A 13,638-nucleotide genomic window follows, 5' to 3' on the forward strand; every position below is an offset into this window, starting at 1 on the left:
TCTCTTCCTGAGGTGGAAATCAAGCCAAGCTCAGAATTCATAGACAGTTGTCGCAGGCCAGGTTATAAGATGTTCACAAGAGCAAAATCTGTAGGCTCCTTGGGTGTGCATGGCACATACCAGAATCGTGGGAGACCTTCCCCTGGGATTTTAGTGAGTGTCCAAATTGTAATATATAAGAAGAAGAGTAAATAGATTGAGTAAATGAATTTTGATTTCCAAATAGAGATTTGTGGTAAAGGCTTACAGCTTTATCTGCAAATAAATTTGAGAATTTTCAAGGTAGCAGTGTGAACTCCTAAAGTGACTGCAGTGTTTTGTTTTGTTTATCTTACAGGATGTCATATTTGTTGCAGACACAGCAAATGCAATATTGATGTCACTTCAAGACAAGTCTCTTAATGTCCGGGCCAAAGCAGCCTGGTCTCTAGGCAACCTGACAGACACTCTGATTGTCAACATGTAGGTGACTCAGCTCATTTCTCCTGGGTGACTTCCAAGCCTAAGGTCCCAGGAGGATATCTTTGAGCCCTATTATAAAACCAAAACCTTAGTAATGGTTGCCCTACTTTTTAAATATTATGTTTGTATTTTTTTAAGTAATATATTCACAGGTTAAAAAAAGAATTCAGGGCCTCCCTGGTGGCGCAGTGGTTAAGAGTCCGCCTGCCGATGCAGGGGATACGGGTTCGTGCCCCGGTCTGGGAGGATCCCATATGCCGCGGAGCGGCTGGTCCCGTGAGCCATGGCCGCTGGGCCTGCGCATCCGGAGCCTGTGCTCCGCAACGGGAGAGGCCACAACAGTGAGAGGCCCGCATACCGCAAAAAGAAAAAAAAAAAAAAAAGAATTCAAACAGTACAAAGGGGTATGCAGTATAAAGCCTTTCTCCTACCTTAATCCCCTAGTTTCCCTCCCCAGAGGTGACTGCTTTATTCATACACAAGTATCTTGCTTTTTGTCATTTATCTCTAACGTATAACATTTATAAGCATTCTCCTGATTTCTACTGACTTTTTATAAATTGGTATTTATTATTACACAGTCATCACTATGTGATGATTATTTCACCATTACCCTGTAAGTGAACATTCATGTTATTTTAGGCTTTTGTATGCATTGAACATTTTTGTGCATGAAACCTCCCCATTTTGAGATATTCTTTTTGGTTACATCCAAAAGAATGTGGACCTACTAGGTCAAAAGGTATAAACTGTAAGTTCTTGGTATGATCTGAACAGATTTGTGGAGCTGTTTTTATAGTTATACTGAGTGAATATAATTTGTACATGTCTATATTTAACTGGGCTTTACCTTTTAACATGTTTTGCCTGCTTTGGGTGGGACAGGGAAACACCAGACCCAAGTTTCCAGGAAGAGTTCTCTGGCCTCCTGCTCTTGAAGATGCTGCGATCAGCTATAGAGGCATCCAAGGATAAAGACAAGGTAGACTGACAGCAAAACCTCATATTTTCCAGTTAGATACTTAGTGTATTATAGTTTTATCCCACCAAATTTATCCCTGTTCAAAGGAGATTGAGGGTGTACTCAGGGTATGTAGTGTATACGCCACACTTGTACAGTGTCCTTCCTGTCTCATGAAAAATATCAGTGCCATTTATTTTATTTTACTTTTTAATTTATTTATTTTATTTATTTATTTTACTTATTTATTTTTGGCTGCGTTGGGTGCTTGTTGCTGTGCGCGGGCTTTCTCTAGTTGCGGTGAGCGGGGGCTACTCTTTCTTGTGGTGCACAGGCTTCTCATTGTCGTGGCTTCTCTTGTTGCAGAGCACGGGCTCTAGGCGCACGGGCTTCAGTAGTTGTGGCTCTTGGGCTCCAGAACGCAGGCTCAGTAGTTGTGGCACACGGGCTTAGTTGCTCCACGGCATGTGGGAATCTTCTCGGACTAGGGCTCGAACCTGTGTCCCCTGCATTGGCAGGCGGATTCTTAACCACTGCGTCAGCAGGGCAACCCGTCAGTGCCATTTGTAAGACTACTCCATGATATGTCCATGTAGCTGTTTTTTTCCAAAAATCTTTAAGTAGAATAGACAAGTCAGAAAGATGAGCAGCTTGGCTTTGAACATTCCCTGTTACACTATTAAGTTTAAAAAATGTAGACCTAAGCTTTAGGGTCAGGCAGACATGGTTCAAATCCTGGCTTGCCAGTGACTAGCTGAATGACCTTTGGTGCATTATTTAACTTCTAGAAGGTGAATTTCTTCTGTAACATGGAAGTCGTTACATATACCTCATTGGATTCCAAGATGCCTTTTTTTTTTCTTAACATCTTTATTGGACTATAATTGCTTTACAGTGGTGTGCTAATTTCTGCTGTATAACAAAGTGAATCAGCTATACATGTACACTTATCCCCATTTCTCCTCGCTCTTGCGTCTCCCTCCCACCCTCCCTATCCCATCCCTCTAGGTGGGCACAAAGCACCAAGCTGATCTCCCTGTGATATGCGGCTGCTTCCCACTAGCTATCTGTTTTACATTTGGTAGTGTATATATGTCCATGCCACTCTCTCACTTCGTCCCAGCTTACCCTTCCCCCTCCCCATGTCCTCAAGTCCATTCTCTACATCTGCATCTTTATTCCTGTCCTGCCCATAGGTTCTTCAGAACCTTTTTTTTTAGATTCCATGTATATGTGTTAGCATATAGTATTTGTTTTTCTCTTTCTGACTTACTTCACTCTGTATGACAGTCTCTGGGTCCATCCACCTCACTGCAAATAACTCAATTTCATTTCTTTTTATGGCTGAGTAATATTCCATTGTATATATGTGCCACACCTTCTTTATCCATTCATCTGTCCATGGACACTTAGGTTGCTTCCATGTCCTGGCTATTGTAAATAGTGCTGCAATGAACATTGTGGTACATGAGTCTTTTTGAATTATGGTTTTCTCAGGGTATATGCCCAGTAGTGGGATTGCTGGGTCATATGGTAGTTCTGTTTTTAGTTTTTTAAGGAACCTCCATACTGTTCTCCATAGTGGCTGTATCAATTCACATTCACACCAACAGTGCAAGAAGGTTCCCTTTTCTCCACACCCTCTCCAACATTTATTGTTTGTAGATTTTTTGATGATGGACATTCTGACTGGTGTGAGGTGATATCTCATTGTAGTTTTGACTTGCATTTATCTAATGATTAGTGATGCTGAGCATCCTTTCATGTGTTTGTTGGTAATCTGTATATCTTCTTTGGAGAAATGTCTGTTTAGGTCTTCTGCCCATTTTTGGATTGGGTTGTTTGTTTTTTTTAATATTGAGCTGCATGAGCTGCTTGTTAAATTTTGGAGATTAATCCTTTGTCAGTTGCTTCGTTTGCAAATATTTTCTCCCATTCTGAGGGTTGTCTTTTTGTCTTTTTTATGGTTTCCTTTGCTGTGCAAAAGCTTTTAAGTTTCATTAGGTCCCATTTGTTTATCTTTGTTTTTATTTCCATTACTCTAGGAGGTGGGTCATAAAGGATCTTGCTGTGATTTATGTCACAGAGGTGTTCTGCCTATGTTTTCCTCTAAGAGTTTGATAGTGTCTGGCCTTACATTTAGGTCTTTAATCCATTTTGAGTTTATTTTTGTGTATGGTGTTAGGGAGTGTTCTAATTTCATTCTTTTACATGTCGCTGTTCAGTTTTCCCAGCACCACTTATTGAAGAGGCTGTCTTTTCTCCATTGTATATTCTTGCCTCCTTTTTCAAAGATAAGGTGACCATATGTGCGTGGGTTTATCTCTGGGCTTTCTATCCTGTTCCATTGACAAGTTGCCTTTTTTTAATAGCACCTAGCATAGCACCTCACTGATAGCAAGTGCTTAATTTAGTACAGTGGTTCTGGGGAGCCCTACATCAGGCTAATTTAGTCAGAATTGGTTTTTAAAAAGGAAAGCTTCCCAGATGATTCTAGTATGCTGCAAAGGTTGAGACTTATCTAGCAGAAAAGTATTGACTGGAATTATGAAACCTAGCTTTTTCTCCAAGCCTTGCTGCAAACCACCAGTGTCCTGTTGTCCCTGGGCCTTACACACCATCTCTGTACAACAAGGAAAATGGACCTCTCTGAAGTCCAGTCTAACATTAAAAAAATCAGGGCGAGGAGCTCTGCAGAACCTCACCTCTCTGATGGCTCAGGACGTTAACCACACAAGACCTTGCCGAGTTCTAAGAACTTGCACCTTTACAGGCTGCATTTTTCATTATCTCTCTTGCTTTAAGATGTCTTGGGCCTCCTGGGTTTTTTAAGTGGAAATTATACTTTCTGACACAAGTCTTTAGCATGTTTTACGTTTGATTCTAGGTAAAAAGCAATGCAGTCCGGGCCCTTGGAAATTTGCTTCACTTTCTGCAACCGTCTCATATAGAAAAACCCAGATTTGCTGAAATCATTGAGGAGGCTATCCAGGCCCTAATTTCTACTGTTCTAATTGAGGCTGCCATGAAAGTCCGATGGAATGCTTGTTACGCAATGGGAAATGTATTTAAAAATTCTGCTCTTCCCTTAGGTAAGAACGTCTCCCTCTTCTCTCTGATGGAGGGCCTCTTTGGACAGCACACACCAGTGTGCATTGTTAGTAAAGCCACAGTTTTATTCATAATGCTTTAAAAAATGGAAACATACTGAACACCCCAGTTTAGGGAAAAGGTGAGATAAATCATGGTATATATATTCAGAGAGATACTTTGTTGCCACTTAAAATTATGTTTACAAAAAGATTTTGGTAATCTGGGAAAATACTTCTGATGTTAAGCAAATTAAAACAGGATATATGGGGCTTCCCTGGTGGCGCAGTGGTTGAGAGTCCGCCTGCCGATGCAGGGGACACGAGTTCATGCCCCGGTCCGGGAGGATCCCACATGCCACGGAGCGGCTGGGCCCGTGAGCCGTGGCCGCTGCGCCTGCGCGTCCAGAGCCTGTGCTCCGCAACGGGAGAGGCCACAACAGTGAGAGGCTCGCGTACCACAAAAAAAACAAAACAAAACAGGATATGAAAATTGTTTGTACAGTACGATCTCAGTAAATGGATAGACTGAAAAGAAATTAGTCAATTATTAACAGTGGTTGCCTCTGAATGGGATGATGAGTAGGGTTTTATCTGCTTTCACTTTCTAAGTTTTTTACAGTGAGCATCTATCATTTTAACAATCAAGAAAAAAGTAAAGGGGAAAACAGACCTGGGAGAAAGAGGGTATAAATTGGAAATTCCATATGCGCCCTTGGTACTGAAGTGGAATGCTGCATAGGGATCTGCCTCTGAGTAATGACGTGCTGTCACCTTGATATATCATCAGTGGCTGACAGCTGCTTGGGTGTCTGGATCACAGCCTCCTAATCCCAGTCGCTTGAATTGCCAGCATTTACCTTACGTATTTGTCTCTGTGACAAGATTGAAACCTCAGTGTGTGTTCCTGGAGAGGTGAAGCCGGTCTGGACCGGCAGAGCCTGCAGCATGTTAGGGAAATCTGGCCCTGCTCCCCTTTACTGCCAAGGGCGTCCAGGGGCCAGTCAGCCGGGCACCAGTGGAGGTGTAGCCTCGTGGCTTTTTCCACCGTGGAAGCAGCCTGAAGTCACCTTTGGGGTTGGAGCTCATGGAAGCTGGGTATCTGCTGCCTGTCTTCAGAGACATCAGAGATGTTGGGAAGGGCTGGGAGCGTTAGGGAAGCTGCCTTCTACTCTGCTGCCGACCTTGAGGACTGAGAACTCCCGAAATGGAGTAAGTGGTAACTCTGACGAGGAATAAAGCTGGCCGATTTCCTGGGGCCAACGGGAAGCGAGAGGAGCCAGGAATCCAGGCATCATCTTCTCAGGATTAGAAAATAGAGCCTTCGGTTAATCCGAGTCCTCTGTGCCCCAGTCACTGCCTAGACAGCATTTTCTTTTTCTTTGCAATTAACTGCATGACTTGCTTTGTCCAGAGCAGGGTCTGGGTGCTAATCTGGGTGATGAAATGGCTTTTTGCCAGCATGAGCAGGGCTGGGCATACAGTTGTGCACTTTGTGCACTGCTCAGAAGCACCCAGCCGAGAGGACAGCTGGGGCTGCAGTTCAGTCCCTGCTCCTCCCACCAAGCCTTACCCACTCAGACGAGCATCTTCCCAGAGAAGGAGCCTCTTTCTAAGTCACCAAAGTTCCTATTCAGGGTAGCAGAGGTCCTGAGCACATGTCGTGCTCATCTAGAGAAAGGGAGAGCTCTGGGAGCCGGTACTTGGCCACTTACCTAGGGTCCCATAGTCACTCACCACCCCGATCTTGTAGGATTATTGTGAGAATTAAATGAAAACATAAAATGACTAACTTGAGCACTAGTGTATCTGCTTCCTTCTACCCCTCTCACCCCACTTACTTTTAAACCTCCATTTGCTTTAATGACTATGGATTCTTTCTAGGAACAGCCCTGTGGACCTCCCAGGCCTACAACGCCCTGACATCAGTTGTGACGTCATGCAAGAACTTCAAAGTGCGCATCAGATCTGCCGCTGCCCTTTCCGTCCCAGGCAAGAGAGAGCACTATGGGTCTGTTGACCAGTACGCTCAGATCTGGAATGCATTGGTCACTGCCTTACAGAAGAGCGAAGACACCACAGACTTTCTGGAATTCAAGTACTGTGCTAGCCTACGGACCCAAATCTGCCAGGCACTGATTCACCTCTTGAGCTTGGCCAGTGCCTCAGACCTGTCCTGCATCAAAGAAACCCTTGAATTGAATGGGGACATGGTCCAGTCCCATATCCTACAGTTTTTAAAATCAGGAACAGAGAGAGATGACACTGGAGCACCCAACAGCCCGCAGGAAAGAGACCAGATGGTCAGAACAGCCCTGGAGCACATAAGCAGTGTCCAGGCACTGGCTGGCGACACAGCCAAAAGGGCCATCATGGGCTTTTTAGAAGATATCCTGACCGTTTATTTTGACTCATCTGGATCACAAGTAGCACTCTTAGGATTAACAAATCGGTGAATATTTTACTGGACCTTCCAGGTGTCAAGTGATGACAGGAAGACCTGAGCTTGAGCATCAGATGTGTGGGATTTAATCTTAGGGGCAGAAACAGTCCTTTCACTATTTATTTAGATTGAGTTAGCGCTATTTAGATTTTTCTCAAAGGGCTCAGCCGCTTTAGAGAGTGGTTTCACTGTGTTGGCCATGGCCATGGTGGTTGGAACCCCTGACCTCTGCACATGGGAGCCAAGGAGTTGGGTTGTCTTGTGGGCTGAGCAGACTGGGGGTTGTAAAGAGTGTTTAGTCTCAGAAGAGTATTTTTAGAGTAGCAAAAGGATTTAGGAGTTAGAATGTTGTATATTGTGTCTCTGGGAATTGTTTTTCTTTTATAGTAAACTAAAACAGTGTGCCCGTAATCTACCATTTTTATCAAGTTGCATTTATAGAAAGCTGCGAGCAGAGCTGCTGTTCAGCCAGTTCGTTCTGGTACAGCTGCATCAGTTGCTAAAATACTGAGACGGTTCCTTACAGGTTAATAAATAGCGGTTGCACTGAGCTCCCCAAGTGGCAGCCCTGGAAGCCTCCACGCCTTCCCTCAAGCCTGTAAAGAGTGACCTGGCACGCAAGGGCCTCTGGCCTAGGCCCATGTCCATTTCACCCTGGCCGTAACATCAGCTTCTATCTGAATTTCCTAACGCCCTTTAGGCGAATGTGGTCCCATATGCTAAATTTATGGTGGTTTTGCCACTTCTGGATTTGTGCCTTAAAAAAGAATTATTTGTTTAATTTAGATGATTACAAAGAAAGGTTTTTAAGTTATATTTTGATAATGCCCAAGCAGTTATAAAAAGTAATTTCTCGCTGAAAAATTATTGACATTTAAATTTTGCGTGCATCCCTTGACCACCAACAATTTATTGGAAATGATTTCAGTCAGGAATTTGGAGATATATAAGAAAAGATTCCACACTTATACTTGATATGGGATAAATAAGAATCAAGATACGTAGAGTGGGTTTTGGCAATATATTTTTTAACTATGGTTATTTAGCTTAAAGTACATGTTTCACAGCATACATACGTCCTCAGTTTTTCTTGTTTGCCCTTAAGTTACTCTTCTCCCTCTGTGTTGTTGTACGTTCAGAAAATACTGTTCAGGCAAAGACTAGGGAACTGAGTGCTCAGATAGCTGAAGGCTCACTTTTCTGTTGGTAGAGTACAAGTTTCTAAAGAATGAGACTACCAGCACAGTAAAAACTACCATATAGAGCATTCTTTAGACTTGCTTTTCTTGGGAGATGATTCTGGACACGATTTCTTATAGAGGCCGTGGAACTGAGTTGAACCTGTACTGACCCTGCAGTGAATCTTATGGCTTCCTTCTCTTGAAGGAATATATTCTTAGTAGCAGTTTATTTGCTTGTTGTTTTCATGAAAGTAAAAATGTGGCATATATAACTTATTCCTGGTTCTTTGGGCTTTCACTGGTGGGTTCCTTGGGAAAATATCTGTGAAGTGACTTCGAATGGTTTTACTTGATGATTCACTCTCATCCTTTGCTTATCTTGAATAAAATCTAATTTTTTTCTTTCTAAACCTTTTGCTTCCGTTAAGGTGTCCAGGTTTCTGAAAACAGATGTTAATATTCCTATGCAGGGAAAAAGCAAGGGTAAGCACTTCTAGAAATTCCATAATGCAGGGTGTGGGCTTCCGTCCCAATGGGGTGCTGATTCTCTTCTCCCTGTGGCTTTGTGGGTGTACACCTGGGCCAGGGGCTCCTCTCAGACACCTGGGCTGGGGCCTCAGTAAAGCTGCCATTATGAAAGGAAGCCACTCAAAGAATAAAGGGCCAGAACTTATTTGATGCAGAAACAGTAGGAAGTCTGGCTCTGATACAGAATTCTAATTCAGAATGCCAAATTCTGAACTTTCTTTTGATACTTAAAAGAAAAATTTGGAGGAGTCCGCTTGGCACAGATGTCTAGAGCCTTTATTCATTGAACTGACAGCATTAGGAAACATCACTTATATTCGAACCTTTCCTGTGAAACCCACTAATTCCTGCCCACTTCTAGAACCTGAGGAAGATGCACACTGTAACCTCTTTTGTAGAATTAGTTAATGGTAGAGCCAGTGCCCTAAAGTGATTAGAGGGTAGACAGAAACCTATAGAGTAGCAGGGCAGCAACGTATGTGAATCCAGACGAGGAGCAGAACCTCACCAACGTAAGAGCTAAGTGAGTTCTAGTTACTCCGGTTCATTTGGCCTTCACCTCATTAATATAGTGCAGCCTCTCTGGAGACATAATTCTAAACAGGAGCAGCTGTGTCAATGGAAGAAGCCCTTGAGAATTATTGCTCTGCAATCTATTCTATGACCTAGTAGGATTGACTGTAGGAACACAGGTATTTTTTAAATTTAGAAGTTCTGTTAACAAAATGTTATCACATTGATAGGTCAAATAAGAAAACTCATTAAAATGGTCATTTTTATGGATACTGAAAGAGCACTTGATAAAACTCAAATGTTCTTTTCTCATCAAAAATCCTTTTAAAAAATGAATAAAAAAAGATGCTTCGTTAACATCATAAAATATTTCTATCTTGACGGTGACTTTGCTAAAAAAGTCACAACCAAGACAAGCAAGCCTGTCAGCACCACTGTTACCTAAAACATGGTGTAAGATTTTTTTTTTTTTTTTTTTTTTTTGCGGTACGCAGGCCTCTCACTGTTGTGGCCTCTCCCGTTGCGGAGCACAGACTCCGGACGCGCAAGCTCAGCGGCCATGGCTCACGGGCCCAGCCGCTCCGCGGCATGTGGGATCTTCCCGGACCAGGGCACGAACCCGTGTCCCCTGCATGGGCAGGTGGACTCTCAACCACTGTGCCACCAGGGAAGCCCCATTGTGTAAGATTTGATGATCAGTGTGATTAAATAAACCAAAAGTAGAATTTTCCAAGTTTTTACAAAGAGAGGTTCCAAATTATCTTTATTTGTAAAACACAAGTCTGAGGGATGGAATTCACAAATAATTATTTGTAGAAAATCAACTCAGAAAACAATAGAATAAAAGTTCTGTAAGGTAGCTGGTTACAAAGTAAATATGCCAAAATCAATAGCTTCTCTATATATCAATAATAACCAATAAGATTTTTTTATGTTAAAAAAAGATTCTATCCCAATAGTAATAAAAATAACATACCCAGGAATAAATCTAACCAAAGCCTATGCAAGGATTTTGTGAAAAAATTAAAAAAAAAATTTTTTTGAAGGTCATTGAAGATGACATTAAACAAAAAAAAATGAGAAGATATACCATGTTCCTAGATAGAAGGACCCTTTATTATAAAAAGACCATGTCTCTCTGAATCTATAAATTTAGCTTAAGTCCTACCAAAATCAAAAACAATATTTTTAATGGCAAAATTATTCTAAAGTTCATCTGGAAAAATGAATGTAAAAATTCAAACCAAGGATTAGACTTCTAGCCACCTACCACACTGCAGGGGAAAAGAGAATCTTCCTCAATTAGGGTGCCCTAAGGGAGCATTTTTCAGCCTTTGTAAATCCACGGCCCTGTTTGTTACATAAAAATCCATCTCTTATTCTCATTCCAGTCCTAGCCCACCCTGTCTCTCCCACTGCATGCAGCTGTAGTGCCTGGACTCAATGCATGGAGCAGCTATGTTGGAAAGGAAAGAATAACAGGAAGATCAGGGAAGGAAAGGAGAACTCCGAGTACCACCAAACTGGCAGTAAGTTTACTGTTTTTCCCACTCTGGTGTCTCCTGGCCTGGACTCCAAGCAGACAGAATCCTGGACCTGCATACCATGAAGGCAGAAGGAGCTACCAGAGAAGCTGTCTATTTCTGGTCCTAGGATGGGGCAAGAGGGCTTATGTAAGTCAGAGAGAGTCAGGGAGATCCCTGTTTATTGCTGCTTCTCATCTCCCACTCCAGCCCCTTGGCAGTCCTACTGCAGCAGAGGCTGTCACAGCCAGGCAGGTGCCTAAAGCTTCAGGGAAGGGAACCCTTTTCTCTGACCAGAGGAAGTGGGGTCCCAACAGCAAGAGAGTGATGCCCATTGCTTTCTCTTGCTGTCTGGGTTTTCTCATTTGACCTCTTGATGTGATAATATTTTGTTAATAGAACTGTGACACCAGAGGGAAATTCAAAACCGTGGGAATGAAGGAAGAGCAACAGAAATGAGAAATATTTGGATAAATAGACTATTTTTCTCATCTTAAGCTTTTTATAACATGTATAATCAGTTAAAACAAGACATAACATTGTCTGATGGGGTCTTCAGTGAATATAGGTGTAATACACATGAAAGTTACCACATAAAGAGGAAGTGTGAAGAGATTTATACGGTAGTAAGATTTCTATATTTCACTTGAATGATAAAATATTAATCCCAAACAACCTATGAAAAGTTAAGTATTTTGTAGTTGCTAGAGAAACCACATGCACACACACACAAATTACACAGAAGATATATTTAAAAACTCAATAGGTAAAGTGGAATACTAAAAAATATTCAAATAATCCAAAAGAAGACAGGAAAAGAAAGACAGGAATGAAAAACATAGGGAACAAGTAGAAAACAAAAAAACAGTAGACCTAAATCCAAACATATCAATAGTTACATTAAGTTTAAAAGGTCTAAGTATACTAATTAAAAGACAGAGATTGTCAGAATGTAAAAATATCCAAGACCCAGCTATATGCGTTTTATAAGAAACCCATTTAAAATAAGTAGTATAGGTTAAAAATAAAAGGAGAAAGAAAAATACACCATGCAAATACTAACCAAAAGAAATTTGGAGTAGCTATATACTGTGAGACAAAATAGACTTCAGAGCAAGAAAATTTACCAGGAATAAACATGGAACTTGCATAATGATAACAGTGTCAAGTCACAGAGAAGACCTAACAATCCTAAATGGATATGAACCTAACAACACATCTTCAAAACACATGAAGCAAAGACTGATAGAACTGAAAGGAGAAATGGCAAGTCAGCAACTAACAGTTGGAGACTTTTAACACTCCTTTCTCAGTAACCAATAGGACAAATAGACCATATTCTGGATCATGAAACAAATCTGAACAGATTTTTAAGATTTGAAATCATACCAAGTATGATCTCTGACCATAATGAAATTAAGCCAGAAATCAATCACCAGAACATCTCTAATTACTTGAAATTAAATAACATACTTCTAAGTATTCAATAGGAGGTCGAAGGGGGAAGTCTCAAAGGATATTGGAAAATGAGAACTTAGAAAATACTTGAAACTGAACAAAATGAAAATATAATAGTATTTGATATATAACATATCAAAATGTATAGGTGCAGCTGAAGCAAAGCTTTGATGGAAATTTATAATATTTGGTACTTATTTTAAAGAAGAAAGGTTTCAAACAATCACCTAAATTTCAAATTTAACTAGGAAAATAAGAGAAAAACCTAGAGCAAGCAGAAAGAACAAAATTATGCTGAGTGGAAGAAGCCATTCTCAAAATGTTACAAACGATGATTCCATTTACATGACGTTATGGAAAAGGCAAAACTTTAGGAATGGAAGACCAATCAGTGGTTTCCAGGGATTGGGATGGGGGCAGGATTCGACTACAGGGAAGCATGAGGGAGCTTTGGAGGGATGACGGAACTGTTTGGAGTCCTGACTGTGGTGGTAGTTACATAAATCTATGCACGTGGCAGAACCCACAGTACAGAATACTCCCCCAAACGTCTATCATTTAAAAAATCTCTCTCACACACACACATACACACACTCTCTTGATCTCTCTTTCTCACGGTACAGACTGTATCTTTGTACCATTGGGTACACATAGCCAACTGTGTGCCAGGTATAGTAGCACTAAATATATTTTTAAAATATATTTTAAAAGATGGGGGTTTATCTTATGCCTAATTATAACGGTAATAATCAACATTTACTGGCTGCTTTTTATTTGCCAAGCACAAAAAAGATCCTAGATGCATTATGTTAATGCATTTCTAACACTTAAACCATCCTATTATAAACAAGAATATATTTGGTAGCTATTTCTATTACTTAAACATTTTAAATCTTTTTGGTTCTCTGATTCTTTTGGTAAACATTTTTTTAATTTTATTTTTTATTTATTTTTGGCTGCCTTGGGTCTTTGTTGCTGGTGAGCAGGGGCTACTCTTCGTTGCGGTGCGCGGGCTTCTTATTGTGGTGGCTTCCCTTGTTGTGGAGCACGGGCTGTAGGTGCATGGGCTTCAGTAGTTGTGGCACGTGAGCTCAGTAGTTGTAGCTCCCGGGCTCTAGAGCGCAGGTTCAGTAGTTGTGGTGCACGGGCTTAGTTGCTCCGTGGCATGTGGGACCTTCCCGGACCAGGGCTCAAACCCATGTCCCCTGCATTGGCAGGCAGATTCCCAACCACTGGGCCACCAGGGAAGTCCCAAACATTTTTTTTAATTGAGATATTGTTGATGTACAATATTATATAAGTTTCAGGTGTACAACATCGTGATTCACAGTTTTGAAAGGTTATACTGCATTTACAGTTATTATAAAATATTGGCTATATTCCTTGTGCTGTACAGTATATCCTTGTGGCTTACTTATTTTATACATAGTCGTTTGTGCCTCTTAATCTCCTATTCCTATTTTTCCCCTCCCCGCTTCCT

General features: G+C 41.3%; 1 protein-coding gene across 4 annotated transcripts in view; it reads left to right on the forward strand.

Annotated features, from left to right (window-relative positions):
* Positions 1–13,638, forward strand: part of HEATR6 (HEAT repeat containing 6) — a 60,986-nt gene that overhangs the window by 36,739 nt on the left and 10,609 nt on the right. The window contains exons 17-22 of one of the 4 annotated variants that reach the window (XM_060081613.1): positions 338–462; positions 1,348–1,444; positions 4,311–4,515; positions 6,397–6,964; positions 8,565–8,619; positions 10,569–10,651. In XM_060081613.1, the coding sequence (XP_059937596.1) occupies positions 338–462; positions 1,348–1,444; positions 4,311–4,515; positions 6,397–6,964; positions 8,565–8,580 (1,011 nt within the window). In that variant the 3' untranslated portion in view covers positions 8,581–8,619; positions 10,569–10,651. Of the gene's footprint in view, positions 1–337; positions 463–1,347; positions 1,445–4,310; positions 4,516–6,396; positions 8,413–8,564; positions 8,620–10,568; positions 12,916–13,638 lie in introns of those variants that run through there. The other 3 variants (XM_060081616.1, XM_060081615.1, XM_060081614.1) reach the window with 3 other exon arrangements.

The sequence above is a fragment of the Mesoplodon densirostris genome, chromosome 18, assembly GCF_025265405.1.
Source record: "Mesoplodon densirostris isolate mMesDen1 chromosome 18, mMesDen1 primary haplotype, whole genome shotgun sequence".
In the NCBI taxonomy this organism is placed as follows: domain Eukaryota; kingdom Metazoa; phylum Chordata; class Mammalia; order Artiodactyla; family Ziphiidae; genus Mesoplodon; species Mesoplodon densirostris.